Here is a 27932-nt window from a genome sequence, read left to right as displayed (position 1 = left end):
GTAGTCTGAGATGGCTAGATATGGCCCACCCCCTTACAGAGTCAAGGTAACAGGTACAAGGAAATTATGGACTGAAACCAATTGCGAGAACTGAAATGAGGCATGATTGATCATTTGGCCATAGGACAGAAACCACACACCATCGACATAAGGTGAGTTCGGCACAAAATAATGATAGAAAATATAAAATGTTCATATTTGCCTTGAATCAGTGTAACAGAGTTGTCGTTGTCCATCTGTTCTTCATGACCACCGTTAGATCAGCACTATTCATTCCGTTTTTTAAATAATGTTTCCTTTTTTTAAAAAAAAACCATTGTATAATTTAAAGTCAATCGTTTGTGTGGTGACCGATTTGACTACAATGGGTCCCTACGGATACTTTCTTCTCTCTTGACACGGTCTTATGGAAGCATATATGTAGCAAAATTCAAATGGCAATGCAATAAGCAATTTGCAATTCAATAAGTCATTAGCCTACATTACGCAATTGACAATTAATTGTAAATTTATAATGTAATTTGTAAATAAGTTATTCAAAGTGTATTTTAATATGCAAAGTGACGATGCAATCCTCAATTAAATTTGCAAAAGTTGGAACAATAAAAATAGAGCAAGGTACGTTTTATTACTCTGTTTTCTGGGAATAATTGACGCAAGCAGAAACCAGAAAACAAATTTCAGTTAGATTATTCGTTTCTTCGTTTTGTCAAAAAAACGAAAATCAAAATTTCAGTTCGTTTATTCGTTTTTTGGTCCTTACTGAGCGAAACGAATTTACCACTCAATATCTGGTTTCCGCCGGTGGGCGGAAACCAGTGCTTGTTGAACTGTGCTCTTCATAATAAAAGTTCTTCCGTTTGATAATGTCGACAAAAATATTACTGTATTATAGACGCTACCAAACACAGAGGACCACACCACCCACAGTCAAGCCTGACACGGCTTCAAATAACAATAATAGTATTCCTAATCATTTGAAAATGAGAACTTATGAAGTTATGATGACTTCAGTGCAGTTGATGTTTAGCCACAGTTAATACATGCAGAGTAGACCTGAGGGCTTTACTACGACATCATTGTCCGGCTCTGAACGATGCGCTCTGTGCGCGTTCACATCAAAGGAGCTGCGATCGCGGGCTGCTGATTTCCTCACAGCCTGGAGCTATGAGGAATACAAGTGATTACAACACATTTCTGACAGCTGAACATTGCGCAGGGCTCTCCGTGAGACGCACGCCATTCAACCCATGCACACGCTCACACGCCACACAACTTGCGCCGCTATTTAACAGTGGAAGGGTAGGAATCAAATGCGTCCGGATGAAATTTCAAAATCGTCCGGGATTTTATTAAAGGGACTCTCACCTTTGTTGCATTTGAGAATTACAGCACATTCAAATCATCCCGCCTTCCTCCAATGCCCCACCCCCTAAGCGTTATTTTGAGTACTGTAACGACCTCGCCGGTGACATAATGATGTCGAGTCATTAGTAGTTGAAGGTAGTTTTAATGAACCAAAACCAGGTCACTGAAACCTGTAACATTGTAACCAACGGCAGAAAACCGACACAAAACAAACCCCGGTTACCCCGGCAACCCCCAACACGATCTCACTCGCGTGCAGGCCCCCACCCTCCTGTTCTTCCAAGGCCCTCCCCCAGCTGACCTAATGATTCGCCCCCACGCTGATTGACAAGAAGAACATTACAATACATGCACATAAAACAACTGGCATAGCGGACAACGAAATATAATGTAACACATAACACACAAACTATTTAACTGTCCCAGGGTCGCTACAGTACAAAAGTTCTAGACTCCCATGGGTTATGTTTAGAATCCCATGGGTTATGTTTAGACTCCCAGGGGTCATAATATCTACCAGGGGTCTAGTAAACAAGAAATTTAGCAGGTGGCTCACTGTAATTCTATGGGCTTCGTGTGATACCATTTTGAGGCCCCATGTTGAAGGACAGTGGTCCCACTGAGTATAAGAAAGGTGTATGAGCATTACAAACAGAGTAGCGGGACAACGTAGCGTCTGAGGCCGAAATGGGTCCCCTAATCGGACTGAATGGTGCGGTTGGGTGCCAACGGTCTGGAGGTCTTCCTGTAGCTCCAGAGTAGCGGGACAACGTCGCGTCTGAGTCCGAAATGGGTCCCGTAATCGGACTGAGTGGTGCGGTTGGGTGCCAACGGTCTGGAGGTCTTCCTGTAGCTCCAGAGCAGCGGGACAACGTCGCGTCTGAGTCCGAAATGGGTCCCGTAATCGGACTGAGCGGTGCGGTTGGGTGCCAACGGTCTGGAGGTCTTCCTGTAGCTCCAGAGTAGCGGGACAACGTCGCGTCTGAGTCCGAAATGGGTCCCGTAATCGGACTGAGTGGTGCGGTTGGGTGCCAACGGTCTGGAGGTCTTCCCGGAGCTCCAGAGTAGCGGGACAACTTTGCGTCTGAGTCCGAAACGGGTCCCCTAATCGGACTAAGTGGTGCGGTTGGTTGCCAACGGTCTGGAGGTCCTGAGAATCATCCAGGGGAGCGGGACCACTTGGCTTCTGAGGCCGAATCGGGTCCCCTTGTCGGACTGAATGGTGCAGTTGGTGGCCAACAGTCTGGAGGTCTTCCTGAGGCTCCAGAGGAGGGTAACTCTGTGAGTCTGAGTCCGAGATGAGTCCCCTAATCGGACTGAATGGTACAGTTTCAGTACGCCGTGGACCACTTTGGTCTGCCATCGTCAGTCGCTACGGTCGCTACTCGCTACTGTCTGCCGTGGAATCAAAACAAACCCTCTAGTTGAGGACGCGCCTTGATGACGCGGGCCCGAATGCGCCACAAGAAGCAGACGGAAAACCTTATATATCCATGCAGCAAACAGACGGGTCTGTCGGCCAATAAGGTCATTCGGTCCGAAGAATTTTATTGGTTGAAGTTTTCACTAAATATTATGAGAGTAAAATAATTGTTTGTTTTTACTCCTGGTGGGTCTGTCTTGCATATTAGAGTGTTATTACCTTATTAATACCAATTTAACCTTATCCAAAAAAAGTGTAAAAATGCAACAAAGGTAAGAGTCCCTTTAAAGCCTCAATACATGTTCACATTTAATTTGCATTGCGTTCCTCTGGGTCTGTCACAAACTAGTTGGGCTACGCCCTCCCCTACTCAGTTCTGTTCGCTTTGCATTGGTGGAAGTGAGTAGGGGGAGTGGTTAAGTAAAGCCTTCAGATTGGACGGTTTGACTTTAGATTTACCGTCATGTTTTGTAAACATCTTTTTTACCATTATTGTTTTATAGGGGCAAACATTAACACATTTCTCCTGAAGGGGATTAATAAAGTTCTATCTATGTAACAGAAGGAAACACATACTCATATTCCATCAAATATTCATACTCATACTTTGCACACTTTACCACAGCATTGGCCTACTGAATGCCACAGATATATTTGTAAGCATTGGACTGAATGCCACATAAATATAATATATATTTTGCACGTTTGCAATGTTTAAAAGTTTAGGGGAAAGTATATGCCTCCACTGGTGTTGCTTAGGCCAATATCCTTTTGAGGCAGTGTTGTTTCTGAATATCAGTGTTAAGGGCCAATAATGCCTACTATCATACATTAGTCACCATGTCTGTTGACAAATTTGTATGCAGTCACATATTAATATATCCCCCCCCAAAGCCGACAAAATCTCACTCTGAACTCAGTTAAAAAATGGAGAGCCCTGCATTGCGCATCTGTTGACCTTTATCCATTAACAGTAAACAGATAATTTTTTCTTGCTGGAAGACATTTTATATTGTTTTCATATTATTATCTACTGACAGTGATTACAGAATGCGAGTGTGTGTTATATTGAAAGCGAGGCTGGGTGTGCCTATGAATATAGGCTACAGTGAGTTTTTTAAGGTGCTGTACAAGCAAATCATATTGACTACTCTGTACAGCAGGCCTATTGAACTAGAGGCCCGTGGGCCAAATGCGGCCCCTCTTAATTTTTTTCTGGCCCGCACGAGGTTGCATGCAAAAAATAAATAAAATAAAGGAGAAACATAGTTGCATGCAAATCAGGTTTCTGTGTGTAGCCGGTGATAGCCAGTATCAGTACCCCACAATCAGGAACTGGCATCACTTATTCTGACAATGTTTGGCTCAACCGATACGTGCAAGTCTAGCTTTTCTCATATGAATGCCATCAGAACAAGGGCACGTTGCTCCATGACCTATAAGAAGCTGCATGAGTGTCTCAGGATGAGCCGAACTAGGCAATTTAAGGCAGTGCAATCTTTCTCACTGACTCACTGGCTCAAAATGTCTCATATGTACAGTAGTTCTCTTTTGTGATGATTCTTACAACATTGTTGAATTCTAAATACCTGTCCAAAATATGTGAGAACAAAATCTTTTATAATGATAGGATTAAAAGTGAAGAAGGAAGGAATGCGTCTGACCAGTTTATTCCATGTAGTAGTACTATATATATTAAGTTAACACTACTTTAAGTATGATTTATTTGTAGCGATTCATTCACATAGTTTTACTCTGTGTGGCCCATGAACCCCCAGTGGTTTTCCTTTTCGGCCCACTTGTTAAGGAGGTTGAATAGCCCTGCTGTACAGTGACAAAGAGTGTACAGTAACCTACTTCATTCAATATTGAATGGGCTACTGTAGCCTACACTATGTACAAATGGTTTTGCTCTTTGCTCATGGCAGTTGTGGCAGTCATTTTAACATGTCAGCAGGCAAGCTTCACTCATTCCAGGATGTATTATGCTTTGTCCTATACCCTACTTGGAACGTGTTTTGAAATGGATCTATAGTAGCCTATATAAATTTGCCAGCTGGAATACAAAGCAAACTCTCCTTCAAATGCACATTCATGGAAGTCTTGTAGTCTTGGCTCCCAGAATGCAGGTCTGTTTGTGACTCCCAGTATCTCTAAAAACAGACTGGGAAGTAGAGCATTCAGTTACTGGGCTCCTTTACTGTGGAACCAGCTCCCCCCATGGGTCAGAGTGGACTGGGACAAAAATTCAGCCCTGGCATTTTCTGTCCAGACCAGCCCACTACAATATCAGCACTAGGGGTGGGACGGGACGAACGGGAAGAACCCTGTATGTAATAGATTAAAACAATTTAATAAAGTACATAGCCTACAAACGAATAATAGTACAGCACTGTAAATGGCAGTTGTTGCTTCTTTTTTTTTTTGAAGTTCTTGTCTCTTGTGCTGCTGATAAGACAGGTGTGAACAGGAAGAACAGGAAGTTAACAGATCTCCTGTGGTCACTGCATCTCCACCCTCCATATCTACAAAACCGTTGTTAAATATCACACTTGATCCAACGCTAAACAGATAATAGTATTACTGAACAGAGAAGGATCTTTTTGGTTTTCGCGGCGCGGATAAGAGATGAAAGGAAGATTCTACACATGCATTAAGACATGGTGGTGTTGTGTGATAGTGTAGCACAGCATCACCTAGACGCCTGGCATGCATTACCCAATCGAATTACACACTCTTGTGTCAGTCTCAACGTTAGCCTAAATGCGGAATAAAAAGTGAAAACGCGACACCACTTTTGCGTCTTCTGTTCAGACCGCCATCATGTAAACTCAGCCTCACGCCGGGGATTCCACCGCACGCGTTACGGCTGCGGCACGGAACGGCTGCGACTCTGCCCTGCTTGCATTTCCACCGGGCGCGTTACGGCAGCGCAGCGGCAGCAGTATTCACACGAGATCACGCGATATTCCTAAAATGTACCCGCCTTCCACTCCCAAAACTACTGCAATTAAATGCCACGCTTTGTCCTTTCTGACATTGTCCTTATAAAAAGGATGATTTGGTACATAAATGACTTCACGTTGCTGAACTTCGACAATGAGTCTCTCGTCGTCCATGTTGCCGACCCTCTGAGACCCTTTGATTGATTGACTGCTGACGTGGTGCCACCGGTCATGACGTAATAATGTTGATGTGAAGTTGTGATAGGCTACATGAGCTGAGTATTGTGTTTTATTTAGAAAATTGACCGGATGCTCTATGGCTTTTACTTTTTCACTTCCGGCCCTGCTCGATCTGCTCTGTTGAATTTGACGCGGTTCAGCAACGGCTTGCGGCAAAAATAGAAATGCTACGGAATGATAGCGCTGCGGCGCGGCGAGCCGCTCCTGGGACGCTGCTGAGACGTTCCGCAGCCGCGCCCCGGTGGAAGTGGTCTCATTGATTAGAGTGGAACCTATCTGCTGCGGTGACTACGGCCAAGACGTGCCGCAGCCGTAACGCGTCCGGCAATTAAACAATTAAAATTAAATTAACAATTAAACATTAAGCCGGAGCACTGATCGTAACACTGGATTCATTTAGTCGTTTAATTAGAGCCATAAGGAAGTTGTGGTCAAACAAATCATTTGACAGCTGAGGAAGTATCTATGAGGAAGTATCTATGAATGAAGTCTTTGTTTGATTGAAAGTGTTGCAGAATAACTGTTACAGGTTGTTACGCCCCTCTACACCCCACTGGCAGTGCATTGGTCTCTGGGTGGTGCAGGGGGCACAATCAAGTTAAACGTGCACACTTCAGCCTCAGAAGGGGGCTTGCTTTCTGTGTTTGTCCCTGTTCTGTTGGCATGTCTCAGCCCATGATCAGGTGTGCTGCATCAGTGGAGCTGAATAGGAGCACCCGGACCGCTCGTCAGGACCGGAGTTAAAAGCGAGAGATTCCCCTTCCCATGGGGATGCTTTTGGTCATGGGACTGCTGGCTGGTCGGGCCGCCTCTCTGGGATTTGTCTTGTCTTTATGTTTTGGACTTTGTTGTATATCTTAATGTCGTGTCCTTTTCATATGTTTATGTAAGTAAATCCCACTGATTGGGTTTTTGTAAAAAAGTGTCCTTTGATATTGAGGGTCAAGGGTGGTTTGTTGTAAGCCCCAGTAGGGCCAACTAGAGGTGGGGCGTAACACCTCTTGATTTTTGTTTGATTTTTGATTATACAAGGAGCTTCTGCTTTTAGCGTTAAGTTGAATGTTCTTTCTGACACTATTTTAAGAAGCAAATATTCCTTCATACGTAATTTATACTCGCTATTGTAGTCCCATGTCTTTTGTGACTTTACTGTTAGACCGTGTTCCGTGTCTCTCTTACGCTTCCTTCAGTACCAGCCCCTGATTCCTGGCCGTTCCAGGTATCTCCATAGTTTCATCATTCCTCGGGATCTGTCCTTGAGCAAGCGGAATCTGGGCCTACCCGTAGAGGATCAGAAGCAGGCTCGCCATTTTCCGCGTCATTGTGTGGCTGTTGCTCCTCGCTCGACTGGGTCTGGTCCCAGGGTAGTTGGTCAGCCCCAGCCGAGTCTGCATCTGGCTCCTCCTCACGCTCCTTCTCACGCTCATCCCTGGCTTTGGGTTGAGCGGCTTTTGTGCAGTGGTTGAGGTGATACCAAGTGGCACTTCCTTCCACCTGGATGGCTGTTGGTGTTGCGTTGGTGACTTTGTATGGTCCTTCTCTCCTGGGCTCGTTCGACTTTCTCCTGAACACCCTTAAGTACACTTGGTCAACTTGTTCCACCCCTTTGGGTGGATCATCCTCCAACTCTGGAACTTTGTGTTTCTTTCGCTGGATTTACAAACTTATGTACAACAGTTAGATGTTCAAACATATTTTCCTTAATTCTATTTCTAATTACTCTAATGGAAGTCCCTTTTGGGACCCTTGAATGTTAGTTGAATGCATGGGTCGACCCTTAAGCATTTCATGCAGGGTTAGGTGCGTCGTTCTGTTAGCTTGCATGCGATAACTCATTAGTGTCAGTGGTAGTGAATCAATCCAATTCAATTTAGTGCTTGCAAAAATGTTGTTAATTTTTGTCTTGAGCGTCCCATTCACTCTTTCCACCATACCTTGTGGTTGAGGATGGGGGCGTAATCTAGTCTTTATTTGACATGCAAATGTTGAAACAGTTGTTTGAGTGTTCACTGAATAAACGTTGCCCTATTTTCTGAGCTTATTACTGACGGAATTCCAAACCTTGGCATGACTTCTCTAGTCAGAAACTTGATTATTGTAGCCGCACTTTGGTCTTTTGATGGGACTGCTTCTACCCATCTGCTGAACCTGTCAATGACAACCACATGTACAACATGTCCACATAGTCCCCGACCAAATGTCAAAATGGTCCTCCAGGTATGGGAATGTGTCCCATTGGGGTAGTGATTGTTTTTCTTACATTGTTTTTTAAAATATTCCACACTCATTTAGCTGGTTATCAATCATTGTTTACAAGTATGGTGAAGAAAAACCTTGTTTTCTAATTCTCCTCAATACCTCCCCCGTTGCGCAATGGGCAAAACCATGCGCACTCAACGATAAGCAAACCTAACAACGCTGTTGGTGCAACCACCGTGGATACGCCTAACCATAACCATCCGTAAACTAAAACCAATCTATTGGGAAGGGAATCTAAGCCAGTATATCCAAAACCAAAGGTTGATATAGGTGGGTTTACCATCAGCCGCCTTGAATCCAAGCTGTTCCCAGAGTCATGCACTAAACCGAAAACATTTCATGCGCTAGTAGGCCTTTATACCACAAAATTTAAACAGAATAAAACGCGACATGCCCCGTTCCAAGACCACCACCTCCACTGCCAGAGCTGACATATCTGACTCCGGTTCCCCCTCCACCTTTCACCAGCTGGCTCTTCCTATGATGGTTGCAGTTCGTCACTTCATGATCAAGTGAGCCAGTGCTCACAGTGACCCTGCCAAGTAATCGTGACTGTGCCTATTTTAGGTTGTCCCGGGCTTCAAGGTGGGATCTTACCGTCGTTGGCTAACCAGCCTTCCATACTGGCTCGCTGCAGGATGCCGTGCCTGGGATACAATCAATCCCCACCCATAAGGTAGTATAGATTGCAAAGTGGAGGGATGGAGACAGAGTCTTCAGTCCCATTTGCCCATGCAGCCAAGTGTGAGCGTAATGGGTATTCATTCCCATTTTCCCATGCAGCCAAGTGCTTGCGGTCCCGCGACGGTAAGAAGCAGTGCAATCAACCGTGCATCGGGCTTGTCGTCCAGTCCGAGGGCTTTCAGATAAAGCATGAATCGTTGCTTGAACCTTCCCCACTCGCAATCCACATTTCCAGTCCAATTCAGATTTTCAGGCGGCTTCACACTTTCCATGAATTCTGTTGGACCACTCAATGGTACCATGTAATGTTACTTCATTAATCAGAACGTGACTTTAGGAACATGGCTTTATTGTTGTAACTCCGTGTGCTAGTAACTGAAGCGTGGCTTATCATCGTCTTATTCTAATAACACATATATTTAGTTAGTATACAATTGGTTACAGGTGCCGCCACCTAGTCGTTGGTGGTAGTCTTTATCTTATGTTAATTGTGTACTCGTATCATTAAAGCATAAAGCCCCTTGATTTAATTACTAACTGTACATTAAAAAGTATTTCTGCTCAATTTAAAAGGTTGAATCTCCTCGTGACTGAATGTTTGTATACAGCGCGCAGGCTGTATGCGCGCAGGCTTGATGCGCTACACTTTTTTCTGTGGAGAACCAGCACCATGAATATTTACTACAGCGTTTCTACAGCTCGATGCGGTTTCGCAATGACTCCATCTTAACGGAAATATTCCTGAACCGCATAAGTCGAAACCGGATCGTTTTCGCCCGTTTCGGCTCCGTGTGGACGCTTAGACCCCGATTACACGAGGACGCTTACGGGTAAAAACGACATAATATTTTATCGGAAGTGCCTTTCGTTTAAAACTTGAATACGCTCCGCCGTAGCGTTTCCGTCTACACTGCTAAGACGCAAAACTCTTCTCAGATCTGCTCACGTCGCGTACATGTTTACCGTGCATACATGCACCAGTATAGGGAAATAAACAAACATGTTGGATTATTTCCATGCTTCGGACCTTCAAGCTGCTCTGGTAGCTCTAATAAACTTGGAAGAGTCTTCCCATGAAATGTAAAGGATATGTTCAGATAATATTACTGAACAGAGAAGGATCTTTTTGGTTTTCGCGGCGCAGATAAGAGAAGGAAGTTTCTACGCATGCGCTCAGACATGGTGGTGTTCTGTGATAGTGTAGCACAGCACCACCTAGCCGCCTGGCCAGGGCCGTCCCATGTGAAATTTTACCATGGTATACCATGGTATACCATGGTACATACCATGGTATACCATGGTACGTCATGGTACATAACTTAGTACCCTGGTATACCATGGTACATAACTTACTGTATCATGGTGCATTGCTCGATGCCATCGTGTACCATGGTACATGAGTATAATGTTCCATGGTAAAGCATGGTACATCGCTAAGTACCATGGTACTTAGGCTTAATGTACCACAGTATGGTATGTTGGAAATGTAAAATATTCAAAACAAATCGGATGCTGCCAGTTTCGACACCATTTTGTGTATGACATGTTACATCGAAGGGAATACACTTCACTTGGAAATAATCTGCGTGGATTTACTTTACAAAATAGATATTGAAACCAAGAGTTTCTTGAATAAAACAATCTGAAGATCTAGATCTTTACGTCAGAAAGTCGATATAAGTGCTGATAATATATCACGCATGATGTAGAATGTTTGTCAAAATTAAACTAGCCCAGCAAGAGTCCCTGCCAAAGTCAGTACCCCTCGCCACTACAAAGTCCTCTATTGTCCTGGGCCCCCTTCTCTATCCCTTGTACCTTTCATAATGCACAATATCATGTTACATGGAACTTTTACTATGAATGTATTTTCTTAAACAGCACAACGGTACATGTGTAATAACATCAAGACACAAGCATATCCAATTATAAATGATTTATCTTATGTATGCTTCATGTACGATTAAAATCAGTGTACTTTAAGAGACAAGTCATATGAAGGACATGAACATTATAAAATAGTCGTGCACAATACGTTTGGCTTCACATTCCTCATTAGAAATTCTCTTTTACACTTTTGCAAATTGCAATGTAGTGGAAGCAAACATTTGGCACGGTAAGAACAAAACACAATCCATAATAGAAATGACATTTTAAATGTTAAACCGTTTACTCCTGTACACCATTTGTTGAATCATATGTTAATAAAATAAGCAACATGAGTTAAAAACTTACTCTGAAGTATACTAACATAAAGTTTTGTCAATTTGACCGAAAACTCTCGATAGAATAACTATATATAAACGAATGAGCAGTGTAGATTATCACAAAGAAACTTATTTTTAGTCCCTTTCAAATGCAGGCATTTTTACAACGTGAACACGGTTAGCATGTTCCACAAGAGTACACTTGGCCTTCACTTCCCTTGAGGTGCACACCATCAAACGTCCAGTGTTCTCAACCTGAACAAGGAACTTTGACACATTGACATTGATATCACCGTCATAGACGACAAATTGGTTTTGCGTCGGAGACAACTCATAATAATATATAAGCAACTCTGAGCATGAACAATCTTGTTCGCATTGACAGACTTTGGATAAGACTACAAAAGAAGCTATCAACCCATATGTTCCTTCTGTTGCAATTACAGAATTGTTTCTCTTGTAGCCAGCTGCGTAGCCTTGGGTTGCCAGTAACATTTTCCATACAACACAACGTTTGAATATTCGACAAGGAATATTGTGCAGATAATCGTTTAATGGGAATCTATTTTCCAGTGCAACTCTTTTACACGCAGATAACTGCCTGTAATTAAATTTCCCCAACATCACTATGTGCCTGGCAATGACAGTTCCTGCCTTCGCCAGATAATCCAAACCGGTTAATCTACAAAAAAGCTCACGGACTGGTCTTGGTGCGTCCTCAAACACTGCAGTTCCTGAACGAATTAACCTCTGCTGGGCAAAGAAGTACTTGAAAATCTGACAAGGTACCGCCTGCGTGCCATTGAACAAATCAAGTAACTTACCATTTGCATCTTCATATACAAATGCAGAGTTGGCCCACAACGACCCCCAGTCCCTCACACTCTGTGCCAGATGCACAAGCAAATGAGAGTTATATGAGCAGTGTTCGATGCCATACAGTTGAGGAATCTGTGCCACAAACTGGACCAGACACAGTTCTGCACAGTTGACCTGATCCTGCGTTGTCACGGAGGAGAGAAGAATATGTAATGCAAATGCAAGTAGCATCCAATGTTTGTAAAACCTTCTGGGTAGAAAGTCTTTCATAACAACTGGGGAATACAACAACAGAAACGCTCTCCATTCAGTGGCTTTCCAAAAGGCTCTCTCAGAAAGCGGTCTTGGGTTTCGCCTGACTTCACTTGGGGGCTTGATCTCACATAGGGCACTGTCAATCTGTCTCATTTGGTCAGGGAGTAGGTGATATTCTTCGGCACTATACTTGCCATCAAGCCACAGGTTGGTAAACTGTCTAACGACTCCTAGACACACAGAATGCATGTAATCTGGTACAAATCCTTTGACAAAGTCAAAGGAAGGTAACAGAAACAAAGGACTCGCCCCTTTGACACCCATCTGAGCTTCGCCGCTCTCAGTTGCTCTTTCGGCTAACTCAACTGTGCTCGCCATGGATCTTAACGGTACTATATCAGCTTGTACAGGATACACCCTGGTGTGCCCCTTTCCCTTGTCAACAACTTCACCTTCATGGCAACAAAAGCCACATCCATATTTTCCGTTAAACTGTTTAAAGTTTTGAATCATGGCCCGCGCCACAGCATCACAGACACAAACTAGTGCATGCACTCTACTATTCCTCTGCAGGCCAGTACTATCGATCCAAGCTACACCATTCTCATGTAAACTCTGGAGCTCAGCAATGAACGGAGCGAAATAGGTGTCGACCCGGGGTTTGTGCCGCCCAAACCACAAACTATGCAACATAATGGATTTGCCTCTTTCGTCCAGTGACAGCTCGTTTATTGTGCAGAGTATTGCCCAAAGAGAATACTGCGAAGATTTGAAAACGGGAACGCCGTCACAATTGAAAGATATGCACCAAATCCTGGGCCCCTATACTATAGGTACTGATGGGCCCCCCTGCGCCAGGTTGTTGACGGGGGGGGGGGGGGGGGGGGGGGGGGGGGGGTCCGGAGCGATTGTTGACGGGGGGGGCAGGCTGGCCAAAGGGTAAAAATAAATTATTTTTTTTTTTTTTTGGTCATGGGCCCCCCCTCTGCCTTGGGCCCCCCCACAACTGTCCCCTTTGTCCCCGCAGTCCGACGGCCCTGCGCCTGGCATGCATACCCAATCAAATTCCACACACTTTTGCGTCACTGTATGCATGCAGATTTCCTCCCGAAAAACGTTTGTCTAAACGCAGAATAAAAAGTAAAAACGCGACGCCACTTTTGCATCTTCTGTTCAGACCGTCATCATGTAAACGTAGCCTTAGTCCCACACAAACATTAAGCCGGAGCACTGATCGTATTCACTGGATTCATTTTGTCTTTTAATTAGGGCCATTGTGGCAACCCGGCTTGGTGAGTGAGCCGCCTCCTTCCAATCAGCACACGAACTGGAGCTTACTTAAATGGCACTTTTATTCAAACATAAATTATATATCTAGCAAACCAAACAAAACACAGCTTTGGAGGAATCTACAGTCTTGTTCCTCCGGGTGTAATCACATCACCAACGGAGACTGGTCTCTCCGCACACGCAAACCAGGAGAGCCCTGAATGAGTGTGGAAGCATGCTTTTTAAAGCATGCTTCCCCACCTGCTCCTCAGGTACTCCGCATTTCAATGATTGGCTCCAGTGCTCTTACTGGCGCCATCTGATGAAAATCTGTGGTACACCGCCTCCACAACCTGCCTCATTGGCCTCCAGGGCGCTGTGCCAGAGACGGGTTGCCCAACTTAAGGAAGTTGTGGTCAACCAAATAATTTGATAGCTGAGGAACAACTATGAGGAAGTATCTATGAATGAAGTTTTTACAGGTCTTGAATTACCGAGTGTGAAACAGATGTTAATTCCAAAGGTTTATTAACTCGTTATTGTTAAACATGTGAGAGCATCAAGCGAGAGCACCTTCCACTCGCCGTCACTTTCCGAACCCCCTCCTATTCCCAACAAACATACAGATAACCTAAATGTATTCCTGCGCGCTCCGCGCTGCACATAAACTAGTGCCATTACAACACAAACCCTATATTCTACAGTTTATTTTACACAAACGATGACAGTATGGATGCTGTACAATAATGAACAGGCTCAAATGGGCTAGTGAAATCGAGCACAACCTTCCTGCAGGAAGGGTGCGTCTCCTGTTTGACCAAAGCAAAAATGCAGCACGATTGCACCTAACATAGTTTCTGCTGTTACACTGGCATTATTTCATCAGCTGAGGGCGTTTTCATTGCCATAGCAACTTGAGCTATTCAACAAGTAGGCCTATAGCATGTGCAGATGAATCTCGTACCAATAGTATAGTAAATGTTGTACTTGTTGATTTGATTTCCAGAACTCGTGCTGCATTGTTGGTTTTGTCAAACAGGAGAGGCAACCTTCCAGCAGGAAGGTTGCGTCTCCTGTTTGCAAAAAACAAAAATGCGCACGATTGCACCTGACATAGTTTCTGCTGTTACACATCATTTCATCAGCTGAGGGTCTTTTCATTGCCATAACAACTTGAGCTAATCAACAAGTACAACATGTTCTAGACTAATGCCGCTTTTCCACTGCATGGTACCAGCTCGACACGACTCGACTCGACTCGACTCAGCTCGCCTTTTTTGCGTTTCCACCGCGAAAACATGGTATCTGGTACCTGAAGTGGCTGCTTTTTCTAGTACCGCCTCGCTCTAGGTTCCAAGCGGCTGAGCCGATGCTAAAAGGTGACGTCGGCAGACGGCCGGCCACTGATTGGCCAGAGAGTGTGACGAAGTCACGAGAGCGACATGGCAACCATGCTGGTAACAGCCATAGCAGCGCCGCAGCCAACATATTCCACTTCTTCAACATGCCAGCTAATAATACGAACACGAATACCATCGCATCGATGTTCTCCATTGTTGTTATGTGGGTTCTGTCCATGTGTGGGTTACGTAGGTGTTGTTTGGGTCGCGTACAAAAATACGTCACGGCCCTTTCGCGCAGCCGACCCCGCCCACGTCCCGGAGGTACTATTTGCGGTGGAAAAGGACCCGCGCTGCTACCGTGTCGAGTCGTGTCGAGTCGTGTCGTGTCGAGTCGAGCTACATGTGCGGTGGAAAAGCGGCATAATACTATGAGTCTCATACCAGTAGTATAGTACATGTTGTGCATGTTGATTTGATTGCATCACAAGTTTTATAAAAATGTATGGTCCCTGAATCTGAGGCACATATTTTAGTGCTCCTGAAATAGTGGTCTGTTTCTCATAGTATTAGGCAAGTGCATGTTGTACTTGTTGATTTTTTTGCATCACAAGTTTTATAAAAATGTATGTCAATGCAATTTATAAAAATGTATGGGTCCCTGAAAGTGAGGCGACATATTTTATTGCACCCGAAATAGTGGTCTGTTTCTCATAGTACTAATCTAACACATGTTGTACTTTGTCTGTCTTTATGTCGACTAACCCAAAAATTCGGGTGTCATGTAAGCACACTGAGTGAGTAATCGAGACATGTTTTGTTTCCCCCTGAACTGATGACCCTTTCTAAAAGGGAAATTGTGTAGTTTTATTGTGCTTTTCATTCATTTAAATTTAACCATTTCGACCATGGTAACAAAACATATTATTTGAGCTTTATCTTTTAATTACCTGGAGGAAATTGTGTGTTGACCTAATTTTTTTTGTCCTTGTACTGAGGAGCACAGTGAACGTCACCTAGGCACATTGTGGCCTTTAGACAGGCTGCTTTGCTAGCAAAACCAATATTGGAAAAGAGATGGAGCACCATCTGATCCATGTTTTTGTTGTTGATGGCTGGTGTATCATGTACGCATTGATAAGTGAATGCAGCCTTCAACCACAACACACTCCACAATAACTTGATCATGTGCTTATTTTATGTTCAACAGATAGAAAGAGGAAAGGGATATCGTTACTAGATTCCTTGGTCTTCATTGGCTGGACATTTCTACAAACATCCTGGATAATACGTGAACTCTCCTTGTGGAAATGGCATTGTTTACGAGGCTAGGGCATGGGCGCCGCTTCACCAACGTCATTCTTAGAGTCATTGCTATAGTGGCACTGCTGTGGACTGTGGTCTTTGTGATCAGTCCTACAGAGATTGAATGGGTCCCCACCTTAAGCTGGAGCAACAGATGGCTGGCTTACAAAGAGTATGAAGGGAATGTAGAGGATGCATGCAACTGCTCGTCCCTCTTGCAGGGCGATATCGATTGCATGGAGAACGCCAAGTTATTGAGCATCTCCAAGGATTTCCGAAAGAAGTTCCTTAGAAAAGAGGATAATTACATTAATGCCACCGTGAATTGCAGGTGGGCAAGTATCTCTGAATATTACACACTTTTAAGGAACTGTATAGACAAGAAGTGTTTTGTGGCTCATATTTATTTTTGATTTACAGAAACTTCCAGACAAGGAAGAAGTACACAATGTTTCCTCTAAGCAAGGAAGAGGAGGATTTCCCCTTGGCTTATTCTATTGTTGTCCACCATAAGGTAACATATGATGGCATACTCATGATATACTTCAAGCCTAAATCTATGAATACAATAATTTTTTTTCATTTTGCTGGCTATTTGTACAGATCCAGAACTTTGAACACCTGCTGCGAGCAATATACGCACCTCAAAACCTTTACTGTGTCCATGTGGACAAGAAGGCTAGCTTGGCGTTCCTGGAAGCTGTCATGAGCATCACTTTCTGTTTCCCTAACGTCTTCATGGTCAGCCGACCCGTGGACGTGGTCTATGCCGGCTGGCCAAGAGTGCAAGCGGATATCAACTGCATGGCTGACCTCTTCAATGTCAGCACCAAATGGAAGTATTTCATAAATCTGTGTGGTCAGGACTTCCCCTTGAAAACCAACCTGGAGATGGTGAGGAGCCTGAAAATGCTGAAGGGTGCCAACAGCATGGAGACGGAGAAAATGGCGGGCGGGAAGCGTTGGAGGGTAGAGGCTGCTCACCACATCGTGGACGGACAACTTAAGGTTATTGTTATAAGTTAACCATTTGTGACTTGTTGATCCTTGCTTTGAAGCTGAGCAGTAGTATATTGATGTTTCCTTATACTATACTATACTATGCCTGAAATCCAGCACCCTAAATGTAAATACCTGTACCTCCACGCCCCTACATGAATCTTTGTTTTACTCTTACCCCTCATAGTGTGTATAGCTGTATCTATCCATTGTCATTCATAAAACCCATACTCAATGCTGTCTAGGTATAGCATTGAGTATGTGTTTTGCCTTTTTTGGGGCAAGGCATGCTCTTTCCTGGAGTTGAACATATTCTATCCGCTGGTGTGGAGGATGCCTTGGCAGATTTATAAATACTGGCCAGGTCAAACAAGATAGGGAAGGTCCCTCTCCTCTCGTACCACCACCCAGAACGATTGGTGGAGGGCCGCCCTGCAGGTGGACCTCTGTAGTCCTCAAGCTTCATCCGTGCCTTCTCTGATCAGTCAAGGGCTAAGTCAGTGCCAGAGAAGAGCTCCCCCAGTGCAGAAGCAGACATGCCTATTCACAGCAGTTTATGAAAGTATCAACGTAAAAACAAAGAAAAAAAAAAGTGTGTTCAAAATACACTTCTATTATACTATAAATTGAACTGTATTACCTTTTAAAGCTGATTTCAAACACACTGGTGATATAATGCAATTGTACTGCAAGTGTGTTTCGAATGCTAGAAATCATAACTTACACTTAAAGTTTGTCAAAAGTTGTGCCAATTTAGCATACTATTTCCACTTAAATTTACTCACTTATGGACTAATTGAGTACACTTAAGTATACTTGATTGCGACAAAAGTACGGTGACATACTAAAAGTGTACTTAGTACATCCTTTCAAAAGTATCGTGGAAGTATAATATTTTTTCCCCTAGGTATCTATAAATGTATTCATCTCCACTGATCTACTGTCAAGATTGAACGGTAGATCGACAGATCGACTCGGGGTCCTAGATGCGCAATAATGACGCACTTCCTAAAACGCTGTCTTTTAAATGCGCATGCGCGTTTCATGGCGAAGTCACGCCCCTTCCGGTAGAGCTCATGGGACCTATGAGATCGAAAAATATGAATGGGTGTCAATGGAGAGAAAACAATTATTTTCTGGTCCCAGTCTTTATATGCCCTGGATTACACATATGTTGTTTGTGGATTTAAATGATAATTTTTCATGCAAAGAAAACTAAAAATTTTCGTGAAGAAGTTTCATAATTTTAGGTTTTATGTGAGGCCGCTTTGTGAACAGCTCTTCGCTGCTCTCGACGCATATGATATACGTCACCACACCCGCACTTGGAACTCAAAGTCAAAGTCAAAGTCAGCTTTATTGTCAACACTTCACATGTACAAGACATGTGAGGGAATCGAGAAAACGTTTCCCCCTATCCCGCGGTGAACATATAAAAAGTGCAAAGGCACAAACACAAATATACGAGACAACACTAAAAATAGACAAGATAGACAATGACATAAAATATAGGAGTTCTGTATGAATAAAATAAAGTAAAAATATTTGTGCAAAGAGGCAGTCAATACTGGCAGCAAAAAGTCATGTAGTAGTGCATTTTTTAAATAGATAAATAAATAAATAATAGCAGCAATTTCAGTCTGTATGGTGTGTATTTAAACTAGTAATAGTAATAGTAATATTGCAAATACAGTTAGTCCACAGTGTAGCAAGGCAGAAAGCGGGGGGGGGGGGGGGGTATTTCAGCTTACTGACAGCCCTGTTGATGTGGCTGAGGGGAGAGAGGGGAGAGAATTTAGTTTCTTGACAGCCTGGTGGATGAAGCTGTTTTTGAGTCTGGTGGTGCGGGCATGCAGGCTCCGATACCTTCTTCCAGAGGGCAGGAGGGTGAACAGACTGTGAGCGGGATGGCTGGCCTCGCTCACAATCCTGGTCGCTTTGCGGGTGAGGCGAGTGCTGTATGTGTGTTGCATGGAGGGGAGTGGGGCACCGATGATCTTTGCAGCTGTGTTAACCACGCGCTGCAGGGCTTTCCTGCTGTATTCAGTGCAGCTCCCGCCCCACACGGTGATGCAGCTGAACAGGATGCTCTCAATGGTGCCTCGGTAGAATGTGCACAAGATTGATGGGGGGGCTCGTGCTTGCTTCAATTTTCGGAGGAAGTAGAGGCGCTGATGGGCTTTCTTCGCCAGTGATGCAGTGTTGGTGGTCCAGGAGAGGTCGTCGCTGATGTACACCCCCAGGAATTTTGTGCCACTCACTCGCTCCACTGCCGCACCATCGATGGTCAGTGGTGGGTGCTCAGTGTGGCGTCTCCTGAAGTCAACAACAATCTCCTTAGTTTTGCTGACATTCAGCAGGAGGTTGTTGTTGCTGCACCACATGGTCAGAAGGTTGACCTCCTTCCTATAGCTGGTCTCATCGTTCTTAGTGATGAGACCCACCAGAGTGGTATCATCCGCAAACTTCACCATGTGATTGGTGCTGTAGGTTGGTGTGCAGTCATGAGTCAGCAGGGTGAAGAGCAGGGGCGAGAGCACACAGCCTTGGGGGGCCCCAGTGCTGAGTGTGATGCTGCTCGAGGTGTTATTGCCGACCCGTACTGTCTGTGGCCTCTCGCTGAGGAAGTCCAGCACCCAGTTGCAAAGCGAGGTGCTGAGCCCCAGCTGGACCAGTTTACAGATAAGTTGTTGTGGGATGATGGTGTTGAATGCGGAACTAAAATCTAAGAACAGCATTCTGACGTATGAGTCTGTTGTGTCCAGGTGGGTGAGGGCAGGGTGGAGAGCAGAGCAGATCGCATCCTCGGTGGACCGTTTGGCTCGATAAGCAAACTGGTAGGGGTCTAGGGTGGCTGGGAGGGAGGACTTGATGTGTGACATAACTAGCCGTTCAAAACACTTCATCAAGATGGGGGTCAGTACAACGGGTCGGTAGTCATTGAAGCAGGATGGAGCAGGTTTCTTTGGCACAGGTATGATGATAGTGGCCTTGAAATGTGACGGAACTACAGCTTGCCTCAAAGAAATGTTAAAGACGTCAGTGAAGACATTCTTTAACTCCTCAGCGCAGTCCTTCAACACCCGGCCTGGAATGTTGTCTGGGCCTGTTGCTTTTCGTGAATTGATAGTGGCGAATATCCTCTTCACACTGGCAGCGGACAGGCACAGAACCTGATCGTGGGGAAGGGGTGGAGTTTTCTTTGGGCTTGTGTTGTTAGTTGCTTCGAACCGTGCAAAGAAGCTGTTGAGGTTGTTGAGCAGAGAGATGTTGTCATCGCAGATCTGTGGCGCGGGCTTGTAGTCTGTGATGGTCCGAATGCCCTTCCACAGGTTCCGCGTGTCTCTGCTGTCTTTAAACTGAACTCGGCACAGAGATGGCGATCTCTCTGCCCCACTTCACCGCTTTTTCCATCGGGAGGATAAAAGCATCGAAAGAGGTGAAAACCACTATAAATCGGGGCACGTGCAGAGTTTCAGTTAGGCCGATGGGAAGATTGTCGGTCTTCTCCACGCCAGTCGCAGGGAGCGTGACGTCACATACGAGCCGTGTAGTCTTTCTCGTTGTGTTTTCTCTACAGCCTTTATCTGAACAATTGCACAATAAACGGTCGAACTCTTTGCATGAACAATTATCCTTTAAATCCACAAACAACATATGTGTAATCCAGGGCATATAAAGACTGGGACCAGCAAATAATTATTTTCTCTCCATTGACACCCATTCATATTTTTCGATCTCATAGGTCCCATGAGCTCTACCGGAAGGGGCGTGACTTCGCCACTCTATTCCCAAGTATTAACGATCTCCTTTTGTTTTCTAATCTATGAATAATAATCGAATGTACAAATTATTGTTGCCTGTACTATATATAAAAGAAGAATCGGTTAACTCCACTTTATTTCCAGCGCTCCCAACACAAGAGTCAAAACAGCTACCCACAGGCAGACACTTCCGTTCTCCTCCTTCAGAATAAGAGTCCCTAACAGGAACTGGGTTACATATGCATTCATCAGTGCTTTTAGACGTGTTTCCAATGGTGGTTTGTGCGAAAGAGCGGGCTGCGTTCAATGAAATCAAAACCAAAACGGATTGAGCCTTCTTTTTATGTCCATGATTGAGCCCCGTTTATAAACATACAACCGTTCCGGGTTCTGTCCGTTGGCTTGCGTCGATACGTCAAGTGTCGATACGTCATCTGTAAGCGCAGGAGTCAATCCAGCCAAGTCAATCCGGTACCCACACCGGACTGCCGCCGAGCACCAACCGCCGGAGCTGCCGGACAGCCTTCGGCAGCAGTCCGGAAGAGGAGACATGGAGGAGAAAGGGATTGTACTCCCGGAGCTGAGCTGCCGGACAGTGCAGCTCCCGGAGTACACCCGCCGGAGCTGCCAGACTGCTGAGTTGCCAGCTGCTCTCTTTCTCCTCCATGCATCCTCCTCCGGGCTGCCGCCGAGCTGCCCCCACCGGAGCTGCCGGACTGCTGCCGAGCTTCCCCCGCCGGAGCTGTCGGACTGCCGCCAGAGCGTCCGCGGCAGTCCGGCAGCTCCGGCGGACTCTCTGCCAGGCAGTCACATGGCAAACTGACAAATTAGACATCTTTTTTTGTATGGAATATTCCTGCTTCTGAAATGCGCGAACATCTCTGCCCAGCGCTCGTCCGCTGGTCCACAAAATCGTAGCTATGCTCTGATTGGAGGGGAAGTGGGAGGTAATATTCAAATTTGCCCCCTTCCTACGTAGGAGGGGGCGCCGAAACTGGCTCGCTCGCTTGGTAACTGTAGGCGGGGCACTTTCAGAAATGCATTGAATGCATTGTATTGTACTTTCAGCTGCTACTGAAGCTAAAGCTGCCGGTAAGTAACACCTTCCACCAACAACTGTCGTTGGAAAAGCTAATGGTCAGTTGTATCTTACCTGAAGGAATCGCCGGTTGTGGCGCGGTCTCTTGAGGAGACGCTGGCCCATCTTGGCCCTGTGAACACGGTGCAGCGTCCCGCCCTTTGGGTTCCTCCATGCTTAATGAGTTACTAGATTCATGTAACTCTTTTTATATGGGATTATAAAAGCATTATAATCCTTCCAAACTTATTTTTATCAGAAGCCACAGGCATGTAGTCTAGTCATACTTTTGACCGTCTTAGTGGCGTCACGTCCCGGCAGGCTGAACGGCCAGCTCCGTCAGTCACTCCGCGCTCATTGCGCACTCACACTAGGCCATCGGTACCTAGCCCAAGTCCGTTTGACACCTAACTAACTATCCACAGACTGTATGGGTTGCAGCTTCTGCAGTAATGGGCCAATCACGGCGCTTTAAAGGGGACATATTATGAAAACAGCACTTTTCCTGGGATTTGGGGTGTTATTGTGGGTAGATGGTGCTCCCACACGCATACAAACTTTGAAATAAGTCTGTACATGATTTTTTGAATGAGATACGCATTTCTGGAAGCAGCCCGCCTCCAGCTACCAAACGAGCGAGTCAGTTTTGGCGCCCTTTCCTACGTAGGAAGGGGGCACATTTGAATGTTACCTCCCACTTCCCCACTCCCCCCCAATCAGAGCATCGCCAAGATTTTGTGGACCAGCGGACGTGCAGCTCCGGCGGGGGGAACTCGGCTCCCTGCAGCTAAGCTCCGGGAGTAAAATCCCTTTCTCTGGCGCCGAGCTCACCCCGCCGGAGCTGCCGCCAAAGGGAGGTCGGGAGGAGGAGACATGGAGTAGAAAGGGATTGTACTCCCGGAGCTGAGCTGCCGGACTGCCGCCGAGCTACCCCAGCCGGAGCTGCTCGTCTGCCAGAGCTGCTAGTCCGCTGGAGCTGCAACCTAGCTTCGGCACCAGTTCAGCTCCCGGAGTACACCGCCGGAGCTGCCGGACTGCGGCCGGACGGCTTCGACGGCGGCCGGCAGCTCCGGCGAGGGGAGCTCGGAGGCAGTCCGGCAGCTCAGCTCCCGGAGTACGATCCTTTTCTTCTCCATGTCACGGTTCATGGACTTCAGAGAGTCAATGCCAAAGTTCCTTTCCCCCAATTCTTCTCAACCATGGCCGAGATATCCCCCACACGACGAGTCTTTACTTGTGGAAGTACCAGAGACGTCAGACACAGTCTTTATTATTCATAATATCATCCGAGGCGCAAATAGCTTTTGGCCGTGATATTAGATAGATTATATAATTACCTGTATATAATATTATTATTATGTTATATCATATTATATAGATATAGAGCTCCAGGAGTCAACAAACGGCAACAATCCCTTCTCCTCCATGCTGTGGTTCAGTCTGCTACAGGCACGAGAAACAGCGCATTCTGAAGGGACTGAAACAGGGGAATAGCGGTAGACGATATTCTTTTCCCTAAAAGCTATTTCCAGCAAACAGCTTCAAAAACATGTTTTCTGGAACTCAAATACTATGTTTACTTGTTGGGAAAACACCATAATATGTCTCCTTTAAATCAAAGAACGCTGTTGGTGATTGGGTGCGAGCAAAAGCATTAAAAAATAGAAAGTAATTTAAAAAGTATAGAATGGAAGTATGTTTGAACGGAGTTCGATGCTACTCGATACTGGGTTGTTTTGGTCGATACCTTAGTACCAATATCCAGCCCTAAAGAACCTGTAGTAATGTTACAGAGTTGTTCTGAAGCTGACATATATAGGGTGATAGAGTAAATAGAGTACTTTTTACTGAAATACAGCTTAAAATGAAGAAAATACACTTTTTAAAAGTATGTTAAATATACTTTAAATTAAGCCCAAAAAGTCAAAGTATACTTTGACTTAATATGCCTAGCCTTTCAGACTGGTCTTTTACGGTGTGTGTGTGTGTGTGTGTGTGTGTGTGTGTGTGTGTGTGTGTGTGTGTGTGTGTGTGTGTGTGTGTGTGTGTGTGTGTGTGTGTGTGTGTGTGTGTGTGTGTGTGTGTGTGTGTGATTTTATAATGGCCCTAAGTGAAAACATTTCTTTCACTACAGGCCACAGGAGAAAAGAAAGCGCCAACACCCTTCAACCTTCCCGTGATGTCGGGTAACGCTTACATACTGGCTAGCCGCGGCTATGTCCAGAGTGTGCTGCAGGACCAGCGAGTGCAGCAGCTGATCGAGTGGGCCAAGGACTCGTACAGCCCCGACGAGTTCCTCTGGGCCACCATCCAACGCATGCCCGGTGTTCCCGGTTCCTCACCGCCCGATGCCAAGTACGACTTGACCGACATGAATGCCAGAGCACGAATGGTCAAGTGGCAGTGGCACGAGGGGCCAGTCTACCCTATGTGTAGCGGACACCACGTTCGGTCCGTGTGCGTGTACGGCATCGGGGACCTGCAGTGGCTTCTGGAACAGCATCACTTTTTCGCAAATAAGTTTGACCTAGCAGCTGACCCGATAGCCATTCACTGTCTGGAGTGGTACCTGAGGCACAAGGCACTGACAGACGTAGATCAGTGGTAAAGTTACACATGATGTATGGTAGGAAAATACGGTTGATAATACGCTTATGGCAGAGTCCACAGACGAGTCACATATATCGCTTTATTTTTTGCTGGTTATTTATTGGGATCCTTTCATTGTAGCATTAAGATGCAAAAGTAATGTATGTGGATTGCCTTAAGATTATTGGTTAGCTCCAGAGGCGGACAGAGTACACAGCTTCCTTACTTGAGTAAAAGTACAGATACCCCTTGCTAAATTTTACTCAAGTACAAGTAAAAGTACTACAGTCAAATGTCTACTTAAGTAAAAGTACTGAAGTACTTGTTTTTAAAAGTACTTGAGTATCAAGAGTACAAGAGTATGTTTTCTAAATATTGCATTACTACTGCCACAGTGCTTACATTTATGTATAGAAACGTCCTACATGGAGTTATGAAAAATGTTAAAACCTTGGAGAATGTAAAAGGAATTGAAAGTAAAATCAAGTAATTTTCATCTTTTTACCATGGCAATAGCACAATAGTATACTTAAGCAATAGATCACGCCAGGCTGTGGTATGTGCTCATTATACCACTGTGAAGGGGGTCGCCGACCCCCTTCACAGTGGTATAATGAGCACATGCCACTGACTGAAGTGATCTATTGCTTTTATACAACGGTTACTGTTATGGCGAAACGAAAGTCATAGACACACTACATTTAAAAAGAAACCAAGAAAGTCAAAGTAGCCGTTTTGTTAAAGACTACCAAAAAGTAGTCCCTCCTGGCTGCCGCTATGCATCGACGGTCGCTATGCAACACACTTTAGCGTCCCTCCGAGAGAAGGCTCCGATAGAGCGGTTCGCCGGCAATTTATCCTATGGAGCAGTTCACTCGCCGTGTGCTTAAGCTTTCGTTAGTCTCTCCATCGCCTTGCTCACTTCCGGAGTAACAACATTTACACCCTCTCCATCATCCAACACATGTTTTACTTTGTAACTGTTTCTACTTCCAGGCGCGGAGTGATATGCAAACTTTCACAAAATGATCGGGCGTCATAGCAGTTATGTATATGCTCATTATACAACAGTTGGGAACCAATCAGATCACTGGATTTAGGTCCCCCGTTGTATAAAGTATAACAGTATACTCAAGAACATAAAAACAATTGCTCAGCTTACATAAATATGCAATATCAGAAAAGAAAATTCAGCTAACAATTCTATGTATGTGTGAGTTTCTGTTTTTTTATCAATCAAATCAACAATCGTCTCTCATCTAATTCTGACCATGGAGTTGGCTTTGGCGGAAAGCAAAGGTGATTGCTGATAGGCTGAAGGCTGTCCTAATCAGTTTGAGAGGGAATCACGTTTGAGAGGGAAACAACAAATTGAGGGTTTCCGTGATTTTTCTTTTCTCCTTTTATTTTTTATTTTTCAGAAGGAGTAACGGGTACTCACGGTTATGGATAGAAATTTAACGGAGTAAAGAGTACAATATTTGCCTCTCAAATGTACTTGAGTAAAGTCATGAGTACTCCCAAAAAATGATACTCGAGTAAAGTACAGGGGTCTCATTTATAAAACTGTGCGTAGGATCGTTACTAAAAATGTGCGTACGCCCAGAAGCCAAGTTTTGCGTGCGCCAAAAAATATTCAGATTTATAAAACACTGCGTACGCACACTTGTACGCAATCTTTGCTTTATAAATCACATACTGACTATAATTGTGCGCAGCTGAATCAGCTTCACGTTCCGCCCTCTACACGCCCCTTTTTAACCATAAATGGTCAATGCAAATGACCTCATGAATGCGATCTGCATATAAAACAGACTCAGATGCCGGTATTATGTCTTGTTGGAAACAATGGCAGAAGTACTGAGAAAATCAAAAAAGCGAAATTTCACGGAGGTTGAAGTGGAGACACTTGTGGGTGAGATGGAGGCCCGAAAGGTAGTTTTGTTCGGCGGTCACGGGATTGGGATCGCCAACAACAAAAAGCAGAGTGAGTGGCAACATGTTGCTGCAGCAGTGAACTCTGTCAGTAGCACGGAGCGCACAGTCCCAGAATTAAAAAAGAAGTGGTCTGACATAGAGTTACATATTTTTATGTAGCCTACCAATAAATCGTTATGGTCCCTAAATACCCTCTCCCTCCGAATCCTGCATGGTCCGCCAGAAGTGCCATATGTTGCAGCATTACCACGGCGCTCACCTCTGTATTTATAGGGTTACGGTAATAAGACTGACGAGAACGCCTTGGATAATCAGTTTGTAATTACCCACGTAAAATGTTCTTGAACATAACCCCTTTTTAATGCCCGATTTGTCATGAAAAGCATCAAGAGTAACGGACAACGATTGTGATGAGTGTGGCTTGGTTTTTCACACTTGGGATTTAATTGACATTTGATCATGTGTTTTCAGTGTCACATAAAAATATTATGTTATTGACACATGTTGGACAGATGCTTTATTCCATGCAGTCGCGCCGTCAGTGGACAGTATGGAGTGACGGGATTAAATATAGAGAATTTCTTTTTATTTCTATTCTAAGGAGATATTTCTGGAGTTATAACTGAGAAATAACGCAGTGGACTTAAATTATTCTGATTAGGATTTAACGCATGATACGGGTTGAAATTAAATTGATGAAGGGCGATGATAAAACATAATCGTTCTTCTCACTCTGCAATTCTTCGGTCTGACTTCAGTTCACCACCACACCGTCTGTGTCGCCAATTCTCCTTTTCCTCCAAACCATGCGTACGCATGGGTCAGAGTTTGCTTAGGGCTGCGCACATTTTCCCGTCAAGTTGTTTTTTTATAGATCACAACCTTGGCGTGAAAAGTCACGTACGCAACTTTCAGCCCCGTTTTGTGCGTACGCAACGGTTATAAATGAGACCCCTGATCCCTCAAAATTGTACTTAAGTACTGTACTCAAGTAAATGTACTCCGTTACTGTCCGGCTCTGGTTAGCTCTTAAAAAGAGAAAATATGTTTTTATTGGTTGGTAGATATATTTTGCACTTTCAAATCTTGCCTTGTTTGATCGTTGGATTGGAGATAATGGGTACTTGTGGATTAACAAGCATCTACAGACCCATCATTCTATGTATTGTACTGATATAAACATTTGTGTAATTTTATATGGAAATAAAAAAGGGCATTTTGTAATTGTGATGCCCACCAGATTGGCTACCTATTCCTCAGTCCTCATCCCAAAATGTGGACTGAGGAGGACTAAAAGGGACTGACTGCCCTGAAGAAATAGATTGTACAAGGAGCGCGGAGAAAGTGGAATCACACAAATTCACAAAGTGGGAGTGGCTCATCGCAAAAGGTGCTGACAGGTAAGACCATAGACGTAGCTCCTAAGGACACCCCCCTTTCAACGTCTTGT

General features: G+C 44.7%; 1 protein-coding gene across 1 annotated transcript; it reads left to right on the top strand.

Annotated features, from left to right (window-relative positions):
• The first annotated feature begins 58 nt into the window (after positions 1 to 58).
• Positions 59 to 24877, top strand: LOC115545295 (beta-1,3-galactosyl-O-glycosyl-glycoprotein beta-1,6-N-acetylglucosaminyltransferase). The gene is made up of 5 exons (XM_030358298.1): positions 59 to 152; positions 16020 to 16445; positions 16535 to 16628; positions 16718 to 17122; positions 24090 to 24877. The coding sequence occupies exons 2-5, from the start codon at positions 16120 to 16122 to the stop codon at positions 24561 to 24563; spliced, it is 1299 nt and encodes a 432-aa protein (XP_030214158.1). The 5' UTR covers positions 59 to 152; positions 16020 to 16119; the 3' UTR covers positions 24564 to 24877.
• Positions 24878 to 27932: the final 3055 nt, after the last annotated feature.

This window comes from Gadus morhua, chromosome 6, assembly GCF_902167405.1.
Source record: "Gadus morhua chromosome 6, gadMor3.0, whole genome shotgun sequence".
NCBI lineage: Eukaryota > Metazoa > Chordata > Actinopteri > Gadiformes > Gadidae > Gadus > Gadus morhua.
The sequence above is the reverse complement of the archived record's forward strand: the minus strand, read 5'-3'. Positions and strand labels throughout refer to the sequence as shown.

Coding starts and splice junctions, on each gene's coding strand:
- LOC115545295 (XM_030358298.1), top strand. CDS start 16,120: ATGGCATTGTTTACGAGGCTAGGGCATGGGCGCCGCTTCACCAACGTC. Junction 16,629..16,717: donor CTATTGTTGTCCACCATAAG/GTAACATATGAT, acceptor CTATTTGTACAG/ATCCAGAACTTTGAACACCT. Junction 17,123..24,089: donor TCGTGGACGGACAACTTAAG/GTTATTGTTATA, acceptor CTTTCACTACAG/GCCACAGGAGAAAAGAAAGC.